We start from the raw sequence: 25,035 nt of genomic DNA on the forward strand, positions 1-25,035 counted from the left end.
CTTATGTTTGGGACTTAACCTTGATGGAAAAGCTTACCAGAAAGGGTACAAGGAAGAAGACAACGTAAGAATCTACCAAATCTTTTACAAAACGTGCTTCATTTGCAGGGAGGAAAGAAAATGCTTATAAAGCTCCCCAAGACACATGAAACCTGTGGAAGGACAATGTTTTAAAATGGGCAGCTATTGAATTTATTATTATTATTACTAATACAACTGCATGCAGCTGTGGTTGCTATGCAATGGGGCAGGAACTGCCAGTTGACTGCATGTTTGTTCCTACAGTCAATTTTTATATATATATCTATTTTATCTGTAAACTGCCTTGAGTCTCTGTCAAGGGAAAAGGCAGGTGGTAATAATAATAATAATAATACCTCTATAATTATGTGTATACATGTGCAGATTTCCCTTTCCTTTCACCTGCCCCGAGCAAGAAATAAGAGAAAGAACATGAACTATATATTCCTGTGCATAGCTGTCAACCTTCCCTTTTTTTGTGGGAAATTCCATTATTCCAGCGCCGTTTCCCGCTGCTATCCTGGATTGTTAGATATCCCGTAGAAGGACTGTCCCCGGGACAGGTGAGGCTGCTGATCCCTTATTTTCAAATCTGAAAGTTGACAGCTATGGTCCCTGTGTTCTTTGCCGTTACATATCCTACAGCCCAATTTCAACCGTCACACTATTAATAACAATAAAAAATTCATTTATTGCATTTCTATAACAAAATAAAAAAAATCCTTCCAGTAGCACCTTAAAGACCAACTAAGTGGTCTTTAAGGTGCTACTGGAAGGAATTTTTTTATTTTGTTTCGACTATGGCAGACCAACACGGCTACCTATCTGTAACTGCATTTCTATATCTATATATAGGTATCTGAAGAAGTGTGCATGCACACGAAAGCTCATACCAAGAACTAACTTAGTTGGTCTTTAAGGTGCTACCGGAAGGAATTTTTTTATTTTGTTTTGACTATGGCAGACCAACACGGCTACCTATCTGTAACTGCATTTCTATAATCAAAACAAAACAAATTCCTTCCAGTAGCACCTTAAAGACCAACTAAGTCAGTTCTTGGTATGAGCTTTCGTGTGCATGCACACTTCTTCAGATACATATATATCTGAAGAAGTGTGCATGCACACGAAAGCTCATACCAAGAACTGACTTAGTTGGTCTTTAAGGTGCTACTGGAAGGAATTTGTTTTGTTTTGACTATGGCAGACCAACACGGCTACCTATCTGTAACTGCATTTCTATAACATCTCTATCTTACAAGGAGCTTGAGGCAGTACATTATTCTCCTCACAACAACCACCCTGTGATGTAGGTAAGGCTAAGAGATGGTCCAGTGGCCCAACGTCATGGCTTCGTGGGGATTCGAACCCTTGGCTCCCAAGAGCCATGGATTCCTCTCCGTTTACCCCGGGCAGTCCCCACTTCCGCCCGGCAGCAGAAAGGGCAAAGCCCAAAAACGGTGGTGGTAGGGAAGGAACCCGGAAGTCGCATCTGCATAGCCGAGCGTTGTCACTCTACCATTTCCAACCCTTTTCTCTATGGACGGCGCAGGGCTTTTCTCCGCCCCCTCCCTTCCCCAGCTTCAAAGCGGCAGCGGGTTACCTTGCGGAGAAGACGCCGGGCTGCGACGTGAGCTGCGTAGCGCTACGCCAGTGGCGTCGTTGGCCCCGCCTCCCCCCTCACACACACACCGGACACTGTTTCTTTATCTCGCTGGGCCGCTGAGGGGAACCAGTCGAGAGGTGTTGAGGTGAGTGAGGAGCGGCCCTCAGGAGGCTGAGTGAGGGCGGGAGAGGGCCTTTAGGGGCCGAGGAGGAAGAGGAGGCCGCCGCGCGTGCCGCCCCCACCCCCCTCTCAACGGTTCCTTTTCAAACGCGTTCCCTCCCTGCTCCGTATCGACCCCCGTCAGGGAGACCGTTGGGAGAAGAAAGGGTCTCTCGTCTGCGCATGCGCGCGCAGCAGGGCCGGCCCACCCGTGAGGCCAGGTGAGGCGACCGCCTCAGGCGGCGGGGTCCTCGGGGTCGGCAGCTCCCGGAGTCCATCTTTTCTTTCTCTCCGTCCCCCAGGTTCCTTCTCTCACGCTGCTTTCCCTTGGCAGGGAAGAAGGGGGCGCCCCGTTTTGGGGGGGGGTTCGCCTCGGGCACCCAAATGTCTTGGGCAGGCCCTGTGTTAGTAGGAGGGAGAAAACTAGGGAATAAAATGCTATAGAATACAGTGGTACCTCGGGTTACATACGCTTCAGGTTACAGACTCTGCTAACCTAGAAATAGTACCTCGGTTTAAGAACTTTGCTTCAGGATGAGAACAGAAATCGTGCTCCGGCGGCGCGGCAGCAGCAGGAGGCCCCATTAGCTAAAGTGGTACCTCAGCTTAAGAACAGTTTCAGGTTAAGAACAGACCTCCGGAACGAATTAAGTACAGTGGTACCTCAGGTTAAGTACTTAATTCGTTCCGGAGGTCCGTACTTAACCTGAAACTGTTCTTAACCTAAAGCACCACTTTAGCTAATGGGGCCTCCTGCTGCTGCCGGAGCACGATTTCTGTTCTCATCCTGAAGCAAAGTTCTTAACCCGAAGCACTATTTCTGGGTCTGTAACCTGAAGCGTATGTAACCCCAGGTACCACTGTACTTAACCCAAGGTACCACTGTACATAAGCTGTGAGGGGTGGGAAGGAACCCTTAGCTTCACCCCTGGTAACAGAGAAGCATCAGCAACCTCAGGAGCGAAGTGGGTTCTGAAAAAAGGTAGATAGTTGGGGTTTGCCAACCTTTTTTTGCTCCTGCAGAGATCCTGTGCTTTAGACAGTTGCATGGCAGAGCTTGCCCCAATTGCAGCCTCGTGCTGGGTATTCCTTCGCCAGCTCTGTCGTGATCATCGCGCTTGCCAAGAGTGCAGGATCCCTACCTGGAACAAATAAGATGAACAAGATGCATTTGAATTTGGGGAGTGGGGCGTGCAAGACATTTGCAACGTTTGTGCATTAAAAGTCTTGATTTCCCCCCTCTCCTTGCATACCTATGTAAGGTGCTTTGTTCCTGCATCTCCAGTTGTAGGGGCGCCATAAAAGTTACTGTTGGGCATTTCGGTTTGGAGTCCTAAGATGGCATACCCATAGAAATAACGATAAGGCTAGCGTTAGCAAAACACTCTTCCTGTATGTGTTTTGTTTGCGCCCGTGCCCTCTCTGCATAGTTCCTATCACCAGCATTCACATTGTGCTCTTTAAGTAATTAAATTTGGCTGGTGTGATTTTTATTACTACATGACAACCCGGTGAGCTTTGTGACTGCAGAGGCATTTGTGTCTGGTGCTCCTGGATCTAAGCCCAGTACTTAAGCCATTGCACAGTTCCCACCACCTTTTGGAGCCCTGCTTATTTGGTTCATCCCCTACTAAGAGTTTTCCTTTACCAAACAAAAGTACTGTTGGTTGGAATTAAGGTAGAATGAGCCCATTTGTTTTACAGCCTTGTGAATCACTTTCTGCCTTTTGTTTTGTTTTGTTATTATCAGGCCTATTTTAACATTTCATGCCTTTGGAGTAGCATTACCAAGTCTGGATTCCATGTCTTTCCTTGTAAGTAAACCCGAACGAATTAGGGTGAGTGTCAAACACTTTCACGATTTAATTAGCATTTCTCTGCACGTCCTTTCAAGGTATAGGGCTTGCTTTGTGAGACAGAGCTGTGTTGACTTGGGACTCAGCTATACAGCTGCAAATAAAATGTTTTAAGTGTGTTATAAAGTGCAATATACGAATGTGACACTTGATGGCGATGGTGAGCTATGGCAAATCCCATATTTTTTCAAAATGTTTTTTTAAAAAGCATTTTCACACCGTTTTAAATATCTGTCTAGATTCCACCCTGCTCACGTTTCCTTTTCAGAAAGCATCTCATCCTGTGAGGGTGATGGCAGAAGTTAGGAACAGCACACATTGATTGCAATCCTAAGTGTACTTTCTGGGAAAGAAACAATGTTCTTGAGGAAAGATACAGTTAGTTTGAAGCTGAAACTGATAAGTTCACTCGGTTCAAAATTATGATTTGGGTGTGAAGTGGTTCTTTTTAGGTGGACCATTTTTGACAAAGCTGGCCACTGCTATCTTAAAGAAGATCCATAGCAGTAAACACAATGTCATGTAGTTTAAGCAGCTAGACTCAGTGCTGATTTAACATGTTTGTTTAACTTTTTTTTTCTTTCCTAAATGTGTGCCATCTTAATTTTTACATGATATATAAATATATGAAAGTTGTTTTTTCTGAAAAGTAGCTGTGAAATATTTGACTTGAGGAACAATTCAACAACATACACTTAGCATGGGTTCAATGTTATTTTTAAACAAATCCAGACATTTACTTGGCATTAATAATAATAATAATAATAATTTATTATTTATACCTCGCCCATCTGGCTGGGTTTCCCCAGCCACTCTGGGCGGCTTCCAACTGAATATTAAAAACAGTACAGCATCAAACATTAAAAACTTCCCTAAAGAGGGCTGCCTTCAGTTGTCTTTTAAAAGTAAAATAGTTGTTTATTGCTTTGACATCTGCTGGGAGGGCGTTCCACAGGGCAGGCGCCACTACTGAGAAGGCCCTCTGCCTGGTTCCCTGTAACCTTACTTCTCGCAATGAGGGAACTGCCAGAAGGCCCTCGGCGCTGGATCTAAGTATCCGGGCTGAACGATGGGAGTGGAGACGCTCCTTCAGGTATACAGGACATTAGTTTTGTTGGAGTACTTAGAGATATTTTAAGACATGGTAACTCAATAGCATACACTTAACTTTATGTTATTTCGATTGGGGAGGGGATTAAAGCACTGAAAACTGTTACCATAGTAATTTTAGCTTGCCTGAAGAGTTGTACACATATATATGTATGTGCTTCTTAGAAATCACCTGAGGAAAGTTAATTACAAGTTTGATTTTAGATTGGACTAGAATTTTAACAATCCCAGTTTCCCGATTTAACTTGTGTTGTGCTCATTCATTATGTTACTAATTAATCTTAAGAAGCAATGCATTTCTCACAGTGAAAAAACTTCAACTCCACACTACAGATTCTTTTTATAGGCATGGGGATTTTTATATTTTTAGTAAGATTGTTCCAAGTTGCCACAAAACGATTTTGCTGATTCAGTTAAACTTAGTCATGACTTTGCCTCATTGAAGCCAGTGGAACAAGTTAGACACAACTCAGGACCACAATAGATGCAACGTGGGCCAGCCAGGCTTGTTCACATATTTCTATCACATACACACTTTTAACATCAAGAGAAAAATGTGGGTGGGGGGAATGAACACTTTATCTCCCTTGCTTCATTCAGGTGCTGTTCTTTCTATCTTGGCTTTCCATATTGAAGCTAGGGTGGGAAAAAAGTGTCTGAAATTAGGTAAGGTGGGGAGAGGGCAGGATGTTGTTACTGAGGGAAGATTTTTGCAAATCGCAAACCATGAATGAGCAGTGAGAAATCACTCTCCCCTTTCACATAGCAGTTCCCTCCTCTGATCCTGATTTGAGGCAAACCGTGTTTTACTGTTTGTCTGAAATGGCACACTAGTGCGCTGGTTCAGATAAAACAGCAGGCCTCATGGGGGATTGCATGGGAGCCTTAGGTGTAATATCAAAGCATTATATCTGAACAATCTCTTTGTTGCTGCATTTTACGTCAACAGAGGTTTTTTCATTGGTTAAGTGCAATTAAAATAAATGGTGCCACATTAAGTTATGCCTTTGTGGGGTTTATTTTTCTAGCGGTGGATGTCCGAGAAGTTCATTTTTGAGGGCTTGAGAGAGTTGGAACTGTTTGGAGGTAAGTGCTTTAAATGAATAAATTATTTCCTTAGCTGTGCTCCATGTTTCTCAGTGCTGTGAAAGTAAGTTAAATACTTGACAGCACATCTGTAATTTCATGTGACCCACAGAGACAGGGTTGTACAGAGAGAGAGCTATATAATCCTACTGTGATAGAAATGCTGCTCAGTTGGCTTTGGCTCACAATTGGGTTTTCCCATGGGGCAAAGACAATAGGACAAAGATTCTCTGCTCCTAGTTTACAAAATCTGTCCACTGTTTCATGAGTTGCAGTACCCACTAGGAGCTTCTCTAATGTGGATTGTGCTCTTACCATTTATTTTGACTGGATTTCAATGAGAGACATTTCCAGTCACTCTAATACATTGGTTTGAAACTGTACCTGTTTATAGGAACATTAAGAGATTTCCACCACAAATTCTGCTTAAATACTCAAGCCTTAAAGGTAAAGCAAGCCCTGACCGCTAGGTCCAGTTGTGGCCGACTCTGGGGTTGCGGCGCTCATCTTGCTTTATTGGCCAAGGGAGCCAGCGTACAGCTTCCGGGTCATGTGACCAGCATGACTAAGCTGCTTCTGGCAAACCAGAGTAGCGCACAGAAATGTCGTTTACCTTCCCGCTGAAGTGGTACCTATTTATCTACTTGCACTTTGACGTGCTTTCGAACTGCTAGGTTGGCAGGAGCTGGGACCAAGCAACGGGAGTTCACCCCGTCAAGGGGATTCAAACCGCTGACCTTCTGATCGGCAAGTCCTAGGCTCTGTGGTTTAACCCACAGCGCGACCCGCATCCCTTTTACTCAAGCCTTAAGTGGCTATAATTAACCAGATATGACCCTTATTCCATTCTGCAGTAACAAAATTCTGGATTAGAAATTAAAATGTATTCTTTGAGCCAATTCCAGTGTTCCATGAGCATGAGATTAGAGACCTCCCAAGCCAAACAAATACCCTTTCAGAATGAATGTGCCAGATTGCTTGTTTGGAAAGCTAACATATCAAGGGAAAGGCTGGAGTAGAAGTCTTCTTGATATGTAAGCTTTGCCCATGCAGGCAGAATTTAAACATAGGGACACTTTCAAAGTAGCAATTGCTTGTTCCCAGACTTATCAACAAATTACCGTATATTTTTGCCCTATAGGACGCACCGGCTCATAGGACGCACCTAATTTTTTTGGGGGGGGGGAATAAAGGGGGAAAAATTATTCCCCCCACCAGCCGCGGGGGAAGCCCGAGCTTTTAAAAACGCACCTACCGTAGTTTTTAGAGGAGAAAAGGATATCTTCCCGAAGCGCGGGGCGCTCTGCTTCAGAACTCCCGTGGGCTCCCCAGCCTTGCTGATAGCTTCCTGAAGCTTAGAGAGCGAGAGGGGTCGGTGCGCACCGACCCCTATCACTCTCCAAGCTTCAGGGAAAGCCTGCATTCGGCCCATAGGACGCACACAGATAGGACGCACTTCAGGGAAAGCCTGCATTCGGCCCATAGGACGCACACAGATTTCCCCTTCATTTTTGGTGGGGAAAAAGTTCTGCCCTCCTTTAAGCTAGTCATAATTTGACTTTAGGGCAGATGGCTTATCTGCATAATGAGCTTTGGGTTATTGTTTTTTTAAGATATCAGTACAAAACATCTATTTGCACTTAATCTACCCTGACTTCTGAATTCGGCCATCCAAACTTAATTTTTCTCCAGTGTTCTTATCACTGGTTTAGTAGGTTCTTTCCCTTCCCATATCTTTTAGCACTGACTATTTAAAGTGATTTATCTACAAAAAGCAGATTCAGAAGTGCTTGTGGATTGTAAAATCCTCAAATTTAAAGTAGACTCATTGAAATGGATGAGCTTGAAAAATCCATTGATTTCCATATGCAAACTGTGAGTAAGCCTGTGTAAGCTAGTTGAGAACTGGCTCCTGGCTCCAGTTTTGCAGTCCTCATATTTCCCTCTTGCTTGGCTGTGGTTGGGTGGGTTGTTGAAGCTCCAACTCACAATGTTAGAGCCTCAAAGCAAGGATCTCAAACTATTTCTTTTTTTCCCTGTGATGGAGAATTGGACACTATACAAATGGCGTTATGCCTTTTGAGGGAAGGGAAGTGTAGCTTGAAGTCTCTCTCAGTTTAAAGCTGTTTATGTGGATAAGTTTTAGGGGAACAAAATAGCATAAATCAGATCCCCCAAACCAGCAAGGAATTACTATTTTTGTCCAGTAGCAGTGGTCAGAATGACGCTAGTGTAGGTTATGATGCCCTTTTGAGGTTATTTGAATATCTTTTGTAAATGAACTGATTCTGGTTTTGTTCTTAATGGGTATCTATTTAAGAAAACACAGTTGAATGAATGATTGATTTTTTTACTCCAGAGCAGCCTCCGGGTGACTCTCGGAGAAAAGTAAGTGACCTTTGTAGGCTGTGGTGCTGTGGCCTATTGCATGGAGATTTGTGGACATTATGACATTTTTTTCCCATTTTGCCTTATTTATACATCTAATATTTTCAGCTCTACATTTGTGGGAACAAGGTTTCAACCTGGAAATAAGATTTTGGTGTGTGGCATGTAGATTTATTTTAGCCTTAAATCCTGGATTTTAAATGGTTGTTTTCACTAGTAATGTAAAATTATATGGCTGTTCAGCTGATCTTGTATTTTTTAAAAAACAAAACGATAAAATTCCTGTTTAAAAAAGAAAATCTGGAAGTGAGATAGCTGAACAGCTATTTTAAAACATTCGAAACCATCCTTTTTCTCAGCCTATGCTCAAATTCAAGAGTTAATGGCCTGCCAAAATCAATTTGCACTATCTTATCACAATTGTGGCCAGAGCTGGAAAAATCCCAGGGACCTGGCCAACTTGCTGACACCTAGGATTATTACTTTTCTATATCAATGTGAATATGTGGAACATCTGGTAGTCCACAGCTACTGTCCTATCCCTAGTTACCTAGACGAAAGCCCCACTGAGTAGACACGTATAGGATTACAGTGTAAAACTAATAATTGCCTGTCTGACTGCAACACACACATACCATTTATTGAACTGTTGTGATGTCATGGAATGTTCATAAATTTTCTAGCTCTTCAGGGTAAATACATCATCATTTACAACCTTGCGACAATGTGCAGCTTCTGCGAGAGATATGAAAGGTCATTTTCACTGGGGGAAATCATGCCATGTAGGAACAAGAGGAGCTATTGAGTAGGAAGGGAATCCAAGGCCTGTGAAAAGGGCCCAGAAAGTTGGGAAGTTGGGAAGTTATGACACATGTAATTGGTAGCCAGAGTAGCTAATGAATTGGAGCAGAGTAGGCAGTGAGCTGAGAAACAAAATCATAGGTGGTGTAGGTTTGAGGAAAATAAGACAAGAGTTGACAGGAAGCTAAGGTAAGGAAGGGCCAATGAGAAAAGGGGAATGAGGGATGTATTTTACATGATCTAGCAGTAGAAGGGGCTATATATATATATAATAGGGAGAGAAGGAAAGATAAAGCAGTCAGGCAGGCTGAAAGCTGAGTTAGGAGACAGCTGAGAGAGATATTGGCTGAAGTAGGCAAGGCAGACTGGGCAGTGGGGGAAAATGGTAGAATCTGAGCATATGAAGGTTAGTGAAGACTAAGAACTAGAGAAAGTGAAGCTGGGAAGATCTCACATGGGAGACTAGGGATGGGGTGCTTGTGTTATATTGGTATGGAGAGAATGAACAAGGTATTATTTGGGGGGTTGTGGGCCAAGGATGCTAAAGAGATTAATTGGGAGAAGAGACTGGAGTTGGTGGTCAAATCTTGAGTTGCTAATTTGTACACAAGATTCTTTTTCCAGTCTTGGCTCTGTTTTTTCCAGTCACACTAGTAAAAGTACATCTGATTTTTCCAAACACATTTTATTAAATTATAGGTCCAGCTAAATTTAAGTGTCCCAAAAGCCATCTGTTTAGAGGCTAGAGTATTTTATAAAATCAGAAGGAGAAGGGTTTTTTCTTTCCTGCTTTCTAAATTTTTGCCATTTACACCAAAAGAGGTCCTGTGTTGAAACCCTTGCGGGCAGCTGTATTTGTTTTTCTTGCAGGGGCTTTTTGTGTGCTGTACTTCACAAGTAGCATTTTAATTTAAGCTTTTTTACTTGTTTATAAAATACCAAGTTCAGTAGAGTTCCTCTGCATGGATAGAATTTTTCAACCAGTTGCTGTTTCTGCGTGGAGATGTAGAAAATACCTTTAAAAGTTTTGGAAGAGGGGGAGGAAATGTCATAATAAACTGTACTGGGGGAGGGAATCTTGATGTGTAAAAATAGCAGATTAGCTATTTTTTACAATACAAAACTTTATGCTTTGCTAACATAACTGCCTTCATCTTAAAAGAGTTTTAGGCTGCAGTCATAAGCACACTTGCCTGAGAGTAAGCCCCACTGAATTCTGTAGGACTTCCTTCTTAGTAAACATAATTAAGGTTGCACTGTTAGACGCACAGCTGCTATTATGCTGAAGTCTGACTTTTCCTGTTCATTTTTCATTTCCAGTATCTGAGTTTCTTTGCAGGTTCTCTGTTTTTATTATTACAGGCATTTTCCCATTTATGAAGTGCATTCAGTGTGCATTGTACTTTTCAGACAATTGAAGCACAAATAAGGGAAGTGAATAAAAAACAAGGGTTTCTCAGTAAGATTACAAAGAAAATACAATGACTGTCCTTTTGGAAGCTGTGGTAGGAACATATGAACCATTAATCCATCTAGCTTAAGAGCCTTATTTGACTGACAGTGGCTCTCCACATTTCAGTCATAAGTCTTTCCTAGCCCTGTTTATTTCTTCTTTTAGTTAGAGGAGATGAAGATTGAACTTGAGATATTATGGTACCTCCTGTAGGACGGAAAGTGGTGACAGGAAGTTTTGAAGTTGCATGGCACTTCTAAACCCAGATTTCAAATCTACATGTGGAAATGTTTGCATCTGAAAATTGTAGATTTCTTGGATTTTGATTTTTTGTGTGTGCTGGTTTTGAGGAGGCAGGCCACAAGAGTGTTCTGGGAGGGAATTTGATTATATGAGGTAGCAAAGGAGACCATACATCATAAGCTGTGAGAGCAATGGCATTTTTGAACTCTGAGCATGATCCTATACATGCCCCCTCAAAAGTAAGTTCCATTGAGTTCATTGGGACTTGTGTAAAGGATTGTATCCTAAGGTTACAAAAGGCTATAAATGATATTTTGGAGAGATTCTCCAGCATACAAACCACATCCTTGCAATTTGAGTACTGTGTATTCAAAACTGTCATACAGAAAAGCTAACCCTGTCCTGTTAGTCTCTTGCATCTTACTCTTTTCTTTTCCAGACCAATGAAGCAAGCTCAGAATCTATAGCATCCTCCCCGAAAAGGGACACCATGAACTGTTATTTGCCCGACAGCAATTGTTATGAGTTACTGACCATAATAGGTAATGTTTTGATTTTAGTTTTGGGTGTTTCACTTTTCATAGTACTGAAGTTCTCATTTCCTTAGTTGACTTTGTTTATGAGTTCAATAATGTTATCCTTTCTTGAGGTTCTGTTATTTTTAACAGCACTGATATTGGCTGCTGTTTTCTTTCTAGGCATATACTGTACTGTTAAGCCATAAAATGACAAATAATTAAAAAAGAAACATCCTCTTGTAATGCAGTACTGAGACATTAGGGAAACTGGGACACCTCTGGGTGGGTGGGTATTGGGAAGGAGGTGCCAGGCAACCCATCATCATTGTCACCTCTCTCATTCCAGCTTCAGCGTTTTTGCTAAGTCGGAGGAAATTGTTTTGGTTCTTGGGCAATCAAATGCTGCCCTCCCCATGCTATTTCAGGTGAAGCTGGGATTAGGAGTCAGTGTATTCTGGGGTGAATACAGAATCTCAAAAATGCAGAATTGGACATCTATCAGGTCACTCATACGTGTGGGGTTAGTCCTAATCAGTTGCTGTTGTTCACCTTCCATTCCCTTGCCATTTCTGATGCAGTACAGCAAAGCCCAATGCTCTTTCCACCTGTGCTACTTCCTAAATTCCCTCTAGTCACTTTGAAATGGATAAGGTTTTATATCTGTCTTGCATTCCTTGCGTGTTGAGAAGAACAGGTTCCATTTTCAGGCAAGGGATATTGCAAGGTATTTATTGTATTCAAGATCCATTTGTGAAACCTGTCCTGCTGTTGCAGACACTGATAATTGTCCAGAGACCTCTTCCCTCTCCCCAAACTTGTCATGTCCTGAGATGGCAAATTCAGACTTCTTCTGAAGACTTGCTTTTTAAAAAAATTCTGAGCTGATTTTTCAACCCACTGTTTTTCAAGGTGGTTGCTTCACTTACCCTACTCCTTAATTTTATGCATCATACAGCTGCAGGAGTATAATAAATGGGATTTAGAAGTGTGACTACTTCTTAACATTCTGCAGTTATTAACTTTGTACAAATATTGTATCACCATGAAATTTACTTTGGAGAGTTGTCTTAATTTCAGAGAAATTACATAGAAAAAGTAATTTGTCATAGCAATTTAAACAATTTTTTTTTTTAAAAAAAGTGTACTGTATTTGTATTTATTTTATTACATTTATATCCTGCCTTTTTTCCATCATGAAACTCAAGACAGTGCCCATCTATTTCCCAGGTGATCACTCATTCAGTCACTGACTAGCTGCCTGGAATGGCTGGGGAAACCCAGCCAGATGGGTGGAGTATTATTGTTGTTGTTGTTGTTGTTGTTGTTGTTGTTGTAGTAGTAGTATCCAGACCTACTAAGCTTTAGCAAGAAGATGGCCTCCTGAATATTCAGATCATACCTTGTGATGGGTAACATCCTTCATCATTGTTTTTTATCTAATGATGATTTATCATGCAGTCTAACTCTAAATCATAAAAAAGTGAGCTAGAGCAGGGCTAAGTTAGTCACACATAGAATCCATTAAAATCAGTGTGAAAAGTTTGCCAGGACTTAAGTCCCACTGATAAAAGAACATTGTGATAGAATGAATGATTTTTATTGTTTCCAGACATTGTTTACTGGCAGGTATTCCACTGTGGTACGCATTTTGTTTGTTTGAAAATTTGTGTTGTAGAAGTTTAGCATTTCCATTTCATTTAACGGAGGGAAGTTATAACAAGCTGGTCATTTACTTTGTTTTCTGCTAGCTGTTTCTTGGTTTGATTTATAATATAACAAGAGTCAAAAAGAAAATGAGTAAGCTGTATATAAATGAATACTATAACATATTAACAAAATGAAATAAGTAGGAAGAAAACTGATAAATTCAGCTTTAGAACCTAGATTAAGATAGGTTTTATCTGAATTCTACCATAATTTCAAAAATAGATAACTCCCAGCAGGAAAATGCTTCAGTTAAGATTTTATGGAAAGTGTTATTGTGACAAAAATGCCTCTTATCTTTTCAGGCAAGGGCTTTGAGGAGCTAATGATAGTGAATCTTGCACGGTATAAACCAACAGGAGAGTTTGTCACTGTACGGAGGATCAACTTAGAGGCCTGCACCAATGAGATGGTGGCATTTTTGCAGGTAGAGGTAACAATCTTGTGCTGTTACTTTGCTTTGTCCTTAGTTGGAGATGCTTACCTTGATTCAGTCTGAATTACTGTGGCAAATGGCACTCCTTTGCTGACATTCCACTTTCTTAGGCCCCTATGATTCTATATAGTGTTGTTTCATCTGTTAGTGGCTGGGTTGTAGAACTGAACAACTGACAAAGTCTCTGTCTTAAGACTAGATAGACCAGTGTTCCCAACCTTTATCCCCGTAGCCCCCTTCCAAACTTGTTTCCTTTCTATGCCCCCCATGGGCGTAGCCTAGATGGGGGAGGGGGGCAACTGCCCCTCCCAATAAGTGAAAATCAATAAAAATCTGAGATTCTGCCCCCTAACAAAAATCCTGGCTACACTCATGCCCCCACCCCCGTCCTACCGGTAGAAAGGTAGCTATTTAAACGTTTTGTTTGTAAATAGAACATTTTTATAATTTTTATAATTTATACAAAATACAATTGCATAAAATGATAAAAACATACAGTGGTACTTTGGGTTAAGTACTTAATTTGTTCTGGAGGTCCATTCTTAACCTGAAACTGTTCTTAACCTGAAGCACCACTTTAGCTAATGGGGCCTCCTGCTGCTGCCACACCGCCGGAGCACAATTTCTGTTCTCATCCTGAAGCAAAGTTCTTAACCCGAGGTGGTATTTCTGGGTTAGTGGAGTCTGTGACCGGAAGCGTGTGTAACCTGAAGCGTATGTAACCCGAGGTACCACTGTAATGAAATATTGTTGAAGCACAATAACATAGACTCATGGAGCTGGAAGGGACCCCAAGGATCATCTTTCTAGTGCAACTCCCTGCAATGTAGAAATCTCAGCTGAAGCATCCATGACAGATGGCCATCCAACCTCTACTTAGAAATCTCCAAGGAAGGAGAGTCTAGAACCTTCTGAGGGAGATCCATCTTCCATGTATTATAAAAAGTAAACAACACTTATTTAACCCGAGTTATTTGATACAGTAGGGGAAACCTACAGTAGATACAGTCCCAAAGGCACACAGGGAGTTTGGTATATATGGGAAAATTTTAAAAAGCAAGTGGTCCTCACTGACCTGCTGCAAAAAGATCTTGTCATCTGGAGGAACCTGGCTGCTTAGATAAAACACTGTAGCTCCACACACCTTTACCTGGGAGTAAGGCCTACTGAACTCAGTGCAGCGTTCTTGTGAGTAGATAGTTATTTACTAGATGCAAGTCAGCAGCACCAGATGACCCACTCAGCTAGGCTCTGGGGTGAATTTCACCCCACGCCTTGCAGAGCTGGACAGACGCTGCTGACGGGCCCTACGCCCCTCGACAACATCTGAAGGCCCTGATCCTCTAGGTGCTGCAGTGGATTGTACCCTGCACCTTGCAGAGTCAGGCCCAGGCTGCCCCCAGGACCAGCACTGGCGGCAGCAACAAGCAACTCTGGCTCGCCCAGACTTACCTGACCTGGAGGTTCTGGGTCACAGGCTCTGCTGGCCAAACTGGAGCCTCAGTGATCGCCCTCTCCCGCCAGAAACAAACCAGGACAGCTCCAAGAAACCACATGTGGCAAAAAGATGCGCTAGGCCCTGGTAGGTTGCCCCCTTACCCTCTTGTGATAGCCAGCCGATCAGGGGTTTTTAAATGCTTTTTCCCCTTCACTTCTCATGACCCTCTGTGGCTCCCTAGCCTCGTGCTGTGGCCCCCCATTTATGTGATTTTCACCTGTGGCCCCCTTGGAATATCCTGCCTAAGACTCCCAGTTGGGAAACAGAGATAGACAACAAATTCCTGTCCTCCTGAACTTACAAGAAAGGCATTTCCATAACATCTTCCACTGCTAAATTGCTCTTACAGTTGGAAGATTTGGAGCTTTAAATGGCTTCTTTATAGTATAATCCTATGCATGTCTGCTCAGACATAAGTCCCTGGTAAGATAAAAATGACTTCATGATGTAGAGGGGAAGAATTAGTAGAATGAATCATTAGGTCCTAAGCACCACAGAAAGACTCAATATATTTGTTCATTTTATATTGTAGTTTATTGGTTGCTTATAATGTAGTAATGCATTATGAATTGCACTGTATTCTCTGTCATCTGAAATGTCAAGTGGTCTTCAAGGGCAACTCCATGGATAGTATATAACAGTAATTAATCTTTGAGATTAACAGTGACCTATCTAACAAGTAGGGGCATTTGCTAGTTGTAGCTGATAAAAAAAGCTTTCATGACAATCCAGGAGCAAAATTGGGTCACGAAGACACCACGGACTGCAAATATGTTCTTTCAAGATACTGGGATCCTGTTAATGCTGAGAACACATAGATAATCCATCATTGACAACTATGACTTACATGGATTTAGTTTCAGATTGTTCATAAGCACTGATTTGGAATAGAATTTTATTACTTTTAAATGTTTAAAGGTGATAGCCAATGTAAGTCTTACCCACTGAAATCAAGGAGTTTGGGTTTTTTTAAGTACCTGTAAACGTTATCTTTGAGCACTCAAAAGTAATACAGGCTGCAAGTCTGAATAAATTATGAGGAAACAAACCCCCCTCACAATTATTATCTGCTAGTAGCCTCATACCCAGTGTACTTTTCCAAGAAACCAAAAATTTGATAGTTTTGAAAGAAGTGGTTAGAATGAGGACGATTTTGAAAGGTTCAGTCCACCATCTTGATTCAAAATGGTGTCCAGTTGTATCCAAACATAGATGAAAACCCACTGTTTAATTTCAAGATCCATTATGAAGAATTGGGTTACAATATCTTAACAAGTGTCCAAATGCATAGTGAACAGTCGAGCGAGAAACTTGCCAAAGTATATAGTGTATGTGTGTATGTATGTATTTTCCTGTAAAAAGAGAGGGCACCTTCATTTGAAGCTGGTATCTTTTGATTCACATAATATGTTTTACTGAGCTGTACCCCAAATTTAGAAAACACCTGGCCAGCAGAGCTAGTTATTTAAAAACAGTCAAAGCTGTCAAGCAATTTGTAAGATTAAACAATAAGAAACCTTGATTAGCTTGTTTCCAAATATTACCTGCTGTATAAATAGCTAAGCAAATAAAATTACTAGCAAAATGCTGTTTTATTGCTGACCCTTTGGTTTGGTTTACTCCTGTTACAGTGCAATGGTGTTTTTATTATTTTATTTGTCTCAGTAATTCATGCGGATTAAGTATCCAAATTCTGATTGTACCCTTAACTGGCAAAAGAAGCAATAAGCCATGATATAAGTTGTGAAAGGGTCCAATTGGCCAATTTTTTTCCCCCTAGAGTATCCATACCTCTTCAAGTTTCCTTTACTCATTTGTTAAAAAAATAATTGTTGTCTTATCATTTTTTGCTTTCAGGGTGAGCTTCATGTCTCAAAGTTCTTCAGCCACCCAAATCTTGTGCCATATAAAGCAGCCTTCATAGCCGACAACGAACTGTGGGTTGTTACATCTTTCATGGCCTATGGTAAGTAAAACATGAACCTTCCTCCACCATTTGACAGGATATAGGTTTGATGTGAGGACACATTCAGACACCCACAATGATCCTATGCACTTACGGCGCTGTAAATGAGGTGAGGCAGCTTCCTTTTTTTCAGTATTTGCTCTGCATGTCATCTTTCCAGGAAAGTTTTACGTTAACCTCAGAGACAGAGTATTCTGTTAGGCTGTGGGGGGTGAAATTCCAAGTGAGGCCCTTCCCTCTCTGTCTCTCAGTCATTTTGAGGTAAGCAAACCCTCAGGAAGGGAAACTTGAAAGCCTTTTAAAAGCAAATGAAGGTTTCAAAGCATCTTCTGCGATAAAAATTCCCTGTTTGAGGAAAAAGAGAATTTTGTAATGATAGAATTTAGCTTTTGTACTTGTAACCAGCCTTTGGTTCAATCAAATTTAACCTTTCTCTCTGCTAATGTCGTCTCTACAAGGGAGGAAGTTTTGTTTGGGGTGGGGTACTATTAGAGAAAATTGGACCAGAAATTACTTTAGTCTTCTCAAGTGTAGTTATATGTGCTTGAACTTATTCCCTCTGGCATCTGAAGGCAGGTCTATGCATGTGTCCGTCTTCTACAAATAATGAGAGGAGCAATTGTTTAAACAACTGGGTTTAGTTTTTCTGGAACCTTTGAAGCACCTTGTGTTTTTTCTCCTTTTTGTAGGTTCTGCTAAAGATTTAATCTGTACACATTTTATGGATGGGATGAGTGAGCTAGCTATGGCTTATATCCTCCAAGGTGTTTTGAAGGCCCTTGATTACATTCACCATATGGGATATGTTCACAGGTAAGCCCTTTAAGCATTAGAAAGCAAAATTTAACTCTTCTGAAATGAGGCCTAGTATCTCAGCTTCCCACAAAGATTTAGGAAGTTGTAGTCATTTGAGTGTAATTTCTTAAAAAACCATAGTCCATTGGTAGAGCTGTAGTTTCCTGGACTGCTTGTTTGGTAGGCATTACAGTGGTACCTCGGGTTACATATGCTTCAGGTTACAGACTCCACTAACCCAGAAATTTTACCTCGGGTTAAGAACTTTGCTTCAGGATAAGAACAGAAATCCTGCAGCAGCGGTGCAGCAGCAGAGGGAGGCCCCATTAGCTAAAGTGGTGCTCCAGGTTAAGAACAGTTTCAGGTTAAGAACAGACCTCCACAACAAATTAAGTACTTAACCCGAGGTACCACTGTACAGTCAAATGGAGTTGAAGCTGGTTTGAGTTTGTGGTGTAAACAACAATAAGAAATGTTAAAATGTCATGGGACTGGAAACATAATTAGGCAAAAGGAGAATTGAAGTTGTCTTGCTCCTGCTTCTTGTCGGAGGGCACAACGCAAACTACAACTGGGGTTTACTGTGTGTTTGCCACATCAGTATAGAATCTATCATACGGAATCTGAGCTGAGCTGAGAGCTTAGCTCTCAATGTAAAAACAGCATGTGTGCATGCTGACATTCTACCCTTACTGCTTGCAAAGAAATGTCCCCGTAAGAATTAGTTGTCAGTCGTTTTGTCCCTTTAATTTTACCTTTTTTATTAGGGTTACTCTATTAAATTGAATAAAAAAGTATTTAAAAAAAATAAAATAAATAAATTGTGAACCAGGTAGCCTCTCTCTCACGTCTGGTACATAGGTACAGTCTAGATTGCCATGTTTTCATTTGCTACTCCGCATTAGAAGCATGGACTGAAACGTGAACAACAAGTGTGCTCAGCTAGTCTTACTAAGTTTGGTAGGGAGAAGGAAAGTTTCAAGGCTTCTCCCTCTTGCTAAGAAATAAGCAGAGATGTTTAAGTCTTGCCTTGACTCAGCAATCAAATGGTTGCTGAGTGTGATACATGACTTCCTATTTGCATATAGTATGTAGTGTTACAGTATACACTTGCATATACTTGGATCCCAGCTTTAGATTTCCTACATATAAAATTGAGTAGGGTTGGATGGAGGGGTTGGGTGGGGGGTTTGTGGCAGCTTTCTCTCTATCCTCTTTGTATTCAGGAGCGTGAAGGCCAGTCATGTCCTGATTTCTGCAGATGGGAAGGTGTACCTCTCCGGCCTGCGCAGTAACCTAAGCATGATCAGTCATGGTCAGCGTCTCAAAGTAGTTCATGATTTCCCCAAGTATAGCATCAAGGTTCTGCCATGGCTAAGCCCAGAGGTCTTGCAGCAGGTATGTTAGAGTCTTTCTTAGTCTCGTTTACTTAGCCCTCGAGTGTACAGGACCAACTTTTGCCAAATGTGCCTCATTGATAAAACATATTGTTCTGTGTAATACCCCAACTATGTAGCCTTAAGGTAGCTGTTCAGGTAAACCTCCCACCTCACTGACTCTACTTTTCTAAAAAAAAAAAAGTGAACTCTTACACTGAGGGGCTTGAGCTTAAGCCACAGATTAGGGGTGTCACCTCCTCCTCCTCTGTTGAGCAGATCCTGGGGGGTCTTTTTGTGTAACGTGGAAATAGCACTGAAAGCACATATAAAATTGGTACAAGGGCCACAGCTCGGGGGTAGAACATCTGCTTTGCATGCAGAAGATGCCAGATTCAATCCCTGGCCTCCCTAGGAATGGGTGTAGCCAGGGTGGGGGGGCAGCTGCCCCCCTCAATCATGTAAAACAATAGAAATACTTAACTAACTGACCAATCATGTCAGTTCTGCCCCCCCCCAACAAAAGTCCTGGCTACACCCATGTCTCCAGGGAGAGAACTTGTATCTGAAACCCTGGAGAGCGGCTGCCAGTCAGTGTAGACCAGAGATAGTCAGCCTTTTTATACCTACCGCCTGCTAATACATCTTTCTTGATGGTAAAATTTCCTTACCGCCCACCAGTGCTTGATGAAAGGAGGATTCAGCTTGTGCTGCAGAACCCCCTTCCGCCCACCTAGAATCCTGAAACGCCCACTGGTGGGCGGTAGGGACCAGGTTGACAACTCCTAGTGTAAACAGGACTAAGCTAGAAGGACCCAGTGATCTGACTCAGTATGAGGCAGCTTCCTCTGTTCCTAAAATACTGTCTTTTTGTAGGTAGCAGTGATAGATTCTTTGTTTAATTAATTTCCACCACAATTTAAACAGGAGTCACAATGGATTAAGCACATTTTCATTTTATCCTTTTAGAATCTCCAAGGCTATGATGCAAAATCTGACATCTACAGTGTAGGAATAACAGCCTGTGAGCTGGCAAATGGCCATGTCCCATTCAAGGATATGCCTGCAACTCAGGTAGGGAATTTTCTGCTCTACTTCAGCCCCTGCCTATACTATTATCAGAGCTAAAAGTATTGCAGCACTAGCCAGTGGTGTAGCGTGGGTTGTCAGCACCCGGGGCAAGGCAAGTAATTTGCGCCCCCTAACCCGTGGATTTGCGCCCCCTAACCCGTGGATTTGCACCCCCTAACCCTAACCCCCAGATGTTGCGCCCGGTGCGGCTGGCCCCCCCTGCACCCCCCACGCTACACCACTGGCACTAGCCGTGTTACTGTAAGGCGAGCTTTTCTGGTAAACCAAATGCACCTGCTTTCCCCCTCTTGTACTTCAGATGCTTTTGGAGAAGCTAAATGGCACTGTCCCTTGCCTGCTGGACACAACTACTATTCCTCCAGAGGAGCTGACCATGAAGCCATCACGCTCAGGGGTTAGCACTGGGCTGGGGGAAGGCATGGCAGCCAGCAGTGCCAGGGCCTCTAATGGCGAGGCAGCACCACATCCATACCACCGTACCTTCTCGCCCTCCTTCCACCACTTTGTGGAGCAATGCCTACAAAGGAACCCAGACCTGAGGTATAGCAAAAACAAAGAAATCTCACTGACTGAGGAAGGTTTGAAAAGGTGCATCCCCTCTGGTGATGTGGGAGACCTATGTTATGCTTGGTATACATTGAAGCCCTTTTTCTAATAGTATGCTAGTGGGATGGTAGAAGAAGGAAGAACATCACTTGGTAGGATCCATGTTCTCTAACCTAGGTTCTGTCACCAGAACGTGGAAGGCCTGGAAACTCCCTGATTAGGGTGCACAGGGGATACACTTGATAATTGTAAAGTGACTGGTGGGGGAGACTGAGCTAAAACATCCCTCAGGGCTTGATGAATGGATATATCAAAGCAGCTGTTTGCGTATCCCTATAAAGCAGATTCTCACGGTGTTGGCTGGTAAAAGGGGGACATTCAAAGTCTTTATCAAACAGATCTGCTCTCAGAAGGTGCAAAGCAATAACAAAGTATGCAAATGTCCTCTCTGCTTGAATGTATTCACCTGTTCCAAATGTGCAGACGTAGAATGGCTTTTGTGATCAGTGTTGATACAGTCAGGATAGCCGTTGATGTAGCCACAGCAAGAAACTTCTTAGATGAACTACTAGCCCAGGTTGATAGAGGATGGTGGCTTTCAGGTGTTATCAAATGTAGTTGGAACAGGGATTGTATGTCCCTTGCAGTTCCTATTCCCCACTGTTCTTTCATTAACCTGGATATAGACATTCTGAAGCTTTTTCTCGCTTGGGGCAGATAGGAAAGCCACAAACAGTGGGCAAGTGTTTCTTATAGCTTCACCATCCTGAAGCTGTAAAATATAATATTTACTGCTCTCTCTCCATCCTTATTCCTTCTTGTATTGATACGCCACCCCTTCTTGTTATTCTCTTGAACAGGCCAAGCGCAAGTACACTGCTCAACCATTCCTTTTTCAAACAGGTAACACTTTTGCCCCAGTAATATTCTTCCTTTTCCCCCATCATGCTGTAGCAGAAAGTAGGCCTCCAGAAACCGGGGGTGGGGGGACCCCGTTGCTATTGGAACTTTCTCCTGTGATAATGGGACTTCTCTAGGGTTTTGAAACTTGGAAGCTGCTCTTGGTTTTTATTACAACCATTGGGTGAATGAGGGTACTTTGATCTGGTGGTGGGCAAGAGGGCCAAGGGATTGCAAGGAACACAAAGCACACCTTGCTACATATGTCCAGTGAGCCAAGGAGATTGTTCCTGCAACTCAGGATTTTTGGGGCTTTTTTTCTCCCTTCCTCACTGGCTGTGAGTTGCTCCAACACTATTCTGTCTCTCCCCCAGCCTTGCTGAGGCTAAAGTATCTACCCCTTAGTAAAAGCACTGGCCCAATCCTACTCTGAAGGTTAGGAAATTTTTGTTTTTCAAGTTTTGTCTGCCTGTTGAGAAAATGCATGCAATCCTGCTTATGTGATTGCAATGGCCTTGCTGCTGGCCACTAGCCTGAAACAAATAGCAGTGTCCTTTGGTAATATCCCTTGCCAGTTATATCACTCAGGCTGTATACAATTTATCAGTGATACCAATGCATGATGGGGGTGGGTGGGGTGGGGTTTTTTTTTAAGAGTTTATTTTGTTGTATTGTGCTGAGCCTGTAGCTATACAAAATTTGGTAATTTTCCCAATTTTTCTAATGCAGGCGTGGTTAACCAATTCTTTGGCTCAAGGGCTACATTGGTCAGCCCTCAGTGATGTATGTGACCACCCCACTCTCTTCACTTGCACACATCTGTGTTGATCCGCTAGGAAGGGGTGTTCTACTGCTTTCTCCCCACTCATCAGATGTTTAATCTGATGAATGAGAAGAGGGTGATTTGCATCCCCATCGGGCTTCTGGAAGGAGTGGATGGGTTTAAACCACCCTGCACACCACAGCACTGGTTTTAATTTTTGCTGACACTGCTGACATTCTGGGGAGGGGAGGGGAGAAATTTGCTTGGCTCCAGCCCAGACATTAGCCACCCCCTATACTAATGACTTGTTGGATTTATTTTGGATTACACTGTGAAACCAGATTACCAGGAAGTCAGGGAACTGTTGGGATCCCCCCCAGTGAGGCTGTCATTCAGAAATGCTGCAAAAGGTGGGAAATGTATGAATATGAGGGTATATTGGAGGAAATAAGAGCAGTTGTGTTTGGATAGAACACCCAATACAAAATTCAACCTGGCTTGACTTTTCCACAAATGCCACCTCCTCGTCCCCTAACAGGAGAGGGCCCTGGGTGATCTATCTAGTCCACTGTCCTATTTCCAACAGTGGGCAGTCAAATGCCCCAGAGACACTTACAAACAGGGCATGAAGGCAACAGCCAAGCTCTGTTTGTTCCCAGCAGCTATGAAACTAATGAAAGCCAGAATTCTATTTTATTATTTCAGTGGAGACCACAATAGTCAATGAAACTAAATTAACAGCACGTGCAGAGAATGTCCAAATATTCAAAGTGCAGTTGTATACCATACCCCATGACTATAATAAGACGGGTGTAAGTTACACTTAACCTCTTCACTCTGGCTTGGAATTCTTAATTCTGCTCAATTTAGCATTTCCCCTTCTCCCCATGTCTTCCAGATCAAACGCCGTGCCTCTGAAGCGCTTCCTGAACTGCTGTATCCTGTCACACCTATCACCAGCTTTGAAGGCATGCAGGCACAAGATCCTAGTCTTATTTTTGGACTAGTTTCCCATCTGGAGCAGCTTGAGATGGATGACTGGGAGTTCTAGACCTCCAACAGAAGGAAGCATATAAAGTGTAGAAGTTCTTGAGAGAAAGCAAGCTTTCTTCAGGCATGGTTTACTTATGTAACACCACTTCCCTTTCTCACCGAGTCGTGATGTTATACTGCAGTTTACGTCTTCCTTAGGAAGGTGGTCTAGATGACACACTGGAGCCAGACCCAGGGAGTATAGACTGTGGGAGTGCAGTGAGTGCAGTAAGGATGTGGTGCTAGTGACTTCTAGCTCAGCTTTTGGTAGGTTTGCATTCAAAATGATGGCCCGTTGAACCAGTTTCCCCCTGCCATATCTGTGCTGTTGCAAAAGCTCCAGGTTTAGGGAGGATGTTTGGGTGTTCCTTGCTGTAGCTTCCTAGTCAAGGGTTGCCTTTGAGAGAGCTGGGAATCAGCTTGGATGTTCATATATTACTTGCAAAGCATTCTTACCCAATGGAAAACTCGGCTTTGCAAGACAAAAGTGAAGGTAGTATTTGCAACAGCTGCATTCCATGCTGAATGTATTCCCCACTTTCCCTACCCACTAGATAATCAAAGTATGATGGGAATGGTAGACTTAACCCTATGGTGCTAAAAGTTTCCAACAGCAAACCAGAAAGGCAGGACTCAAGTCACTTTTCTAGCAAAGCCAGCATTTTCCCCTAGTGTAAGTATTGCTGTAATGGCTCACCTCCATCTGTGGATCTGAGTGCTGTGCACTCCTGTTTTTTTTAAAAAAGAAACACTTAAAATGTACTCTGCTGGAAGAGATGGGTAAGGAGTTTAAGGGATGTTGCTCCTAGCTGTCTCTCCAACACAGATTGAACGTATTTAAAAAACTCCTCTGTATCTCTGCCAAAATTCTATCCTCTTTTTCTTAGGGGCATGAGTGTTCATTGTTCACTGTAGCTTTTCATTCTAAAAATGCTTTGCCACTCCAGTTTTAGTTTCCACCTAGGACAAGTGCTGGTTGATGACAAAACTTGCAGAACCTTGAACACTTTCCCCCTGTATTCCTGTCTACTACACACCTTGCTGTTCTGAAGTTTCCCCAAATGGTGTAGTGAAGCCTTTTCTTTCCATTTCTCTCCCACCCCCAGGGGAGCTGTTTTCTTCTTAATCATTTTCACTCAATCAAGCACTGAGCCAATGCTGCATCTGTCTGGTTGGAGCTGATGCAGGACTTTTATGTATGCCTGTGTGTCTTACACTGTACTTGAACCCCAGTCCATGTTTGCTCTTCTAGTTTTGTTGCCAATTAAAATTTTATGCACTCTTAAATGGTAGAGCTTTTGTGTAACATAGCTGTCTTCCTATTTTTGCTCTGCAAAGGAGATTTATGCACCTGTAATTGGAAGCACAGCTTCTGGGGATATATAGAATGGGTGTCATGCCTAGCAGACTAAACCAATGAATTCTAAAGCCTGGTCTTGCTAACTTAACCAGTGAACTTTTCCTTCTTGTTTCTGCTGAGACAAAGCTCAGTTATTGAAGCAGAATGGAGGTAAGATGGAAAAGGTGATTCACTAAAGCAATGACCTTGCTTTTTATTATAATAAATAGGTCCTATAAAGTATAAACTGGCTTTTTAAAGATAATACATTTATTAGGACCAACTAGAGTATCATGAACTTAGGCTGGATGTTGTGCGGTACAGGAGAAGCCCAATATTGGAGGCTA

The 25,035-nt window shown here is 42.4% G+C and overlaps 1 protein-coding gene across 7 annotated transcripts; it reads left to right on the top strand.

The window, feature by feature from the left end:
* Positions 1 to 1,574: 1,574 nt before the first annotated feature.
* Positions 1,575 to 24,636, top strand: STRADA (STE20 related adaptor alpha). 7 transcript variants are annotated; one of them, XM_081837956.1, is made up of 13 exons: positions 1,575 to 1,772; positions 3,537 to 3,624; positions 5,781 to 5,838; positions 8,198 to 8,226; positions 11,163 to 11,265; positions 13,251 to 13,372; positions 16,737 to 16,845; positions 17,535 to 17,658; positions 18,867 to 19,038; positions 19,986 to 20,090; positions 20,407 to 20,648; positions 21,515 to 21,557; positions 23,216 to 24,636. In XM_081837956.1, exons 2-13 carry the CDS (start codon positions 3,589 to 3,591, stop codon positions 23,366 to 23,368), a joined length of 1,296 nt encoding a protein of 431 aa, XP_081694082.1. In that variant the 5' UTR covers positions 1,575 to 1,772; positions 3,537 to 3,588; the 3' UTR covers positions 23,369 to 24,636. The 7 variants fall into 7 exon arrangements, with proteins under 7 accessions (XP_081694082.1, XP_081694083.1, XP_081694084.1 ...); XM_081837957.1 differs by having other exon boundaries at positions 3,537 to 3,600; XM_081837958.1 differs by lacking the exon at positions 1,575 to 1,772 and adding an exon at positions 1,984 to 2,007.
* The last annotated feature ends 399 nt before the right edge of the window (positions 24,637 to 25,035 follow it).

Source organism: Podarcis erhardii (assembly GCF_964252035.2).
Source record: "Podarcis erhardii genome assembly, chromosome: 13".
Lineage (NCBI taxonomy): Eukaryota > Metazoa > Chordata > Lepidosauria > Squamata > Lacertidae > Podarcis > Podarcis erhardii.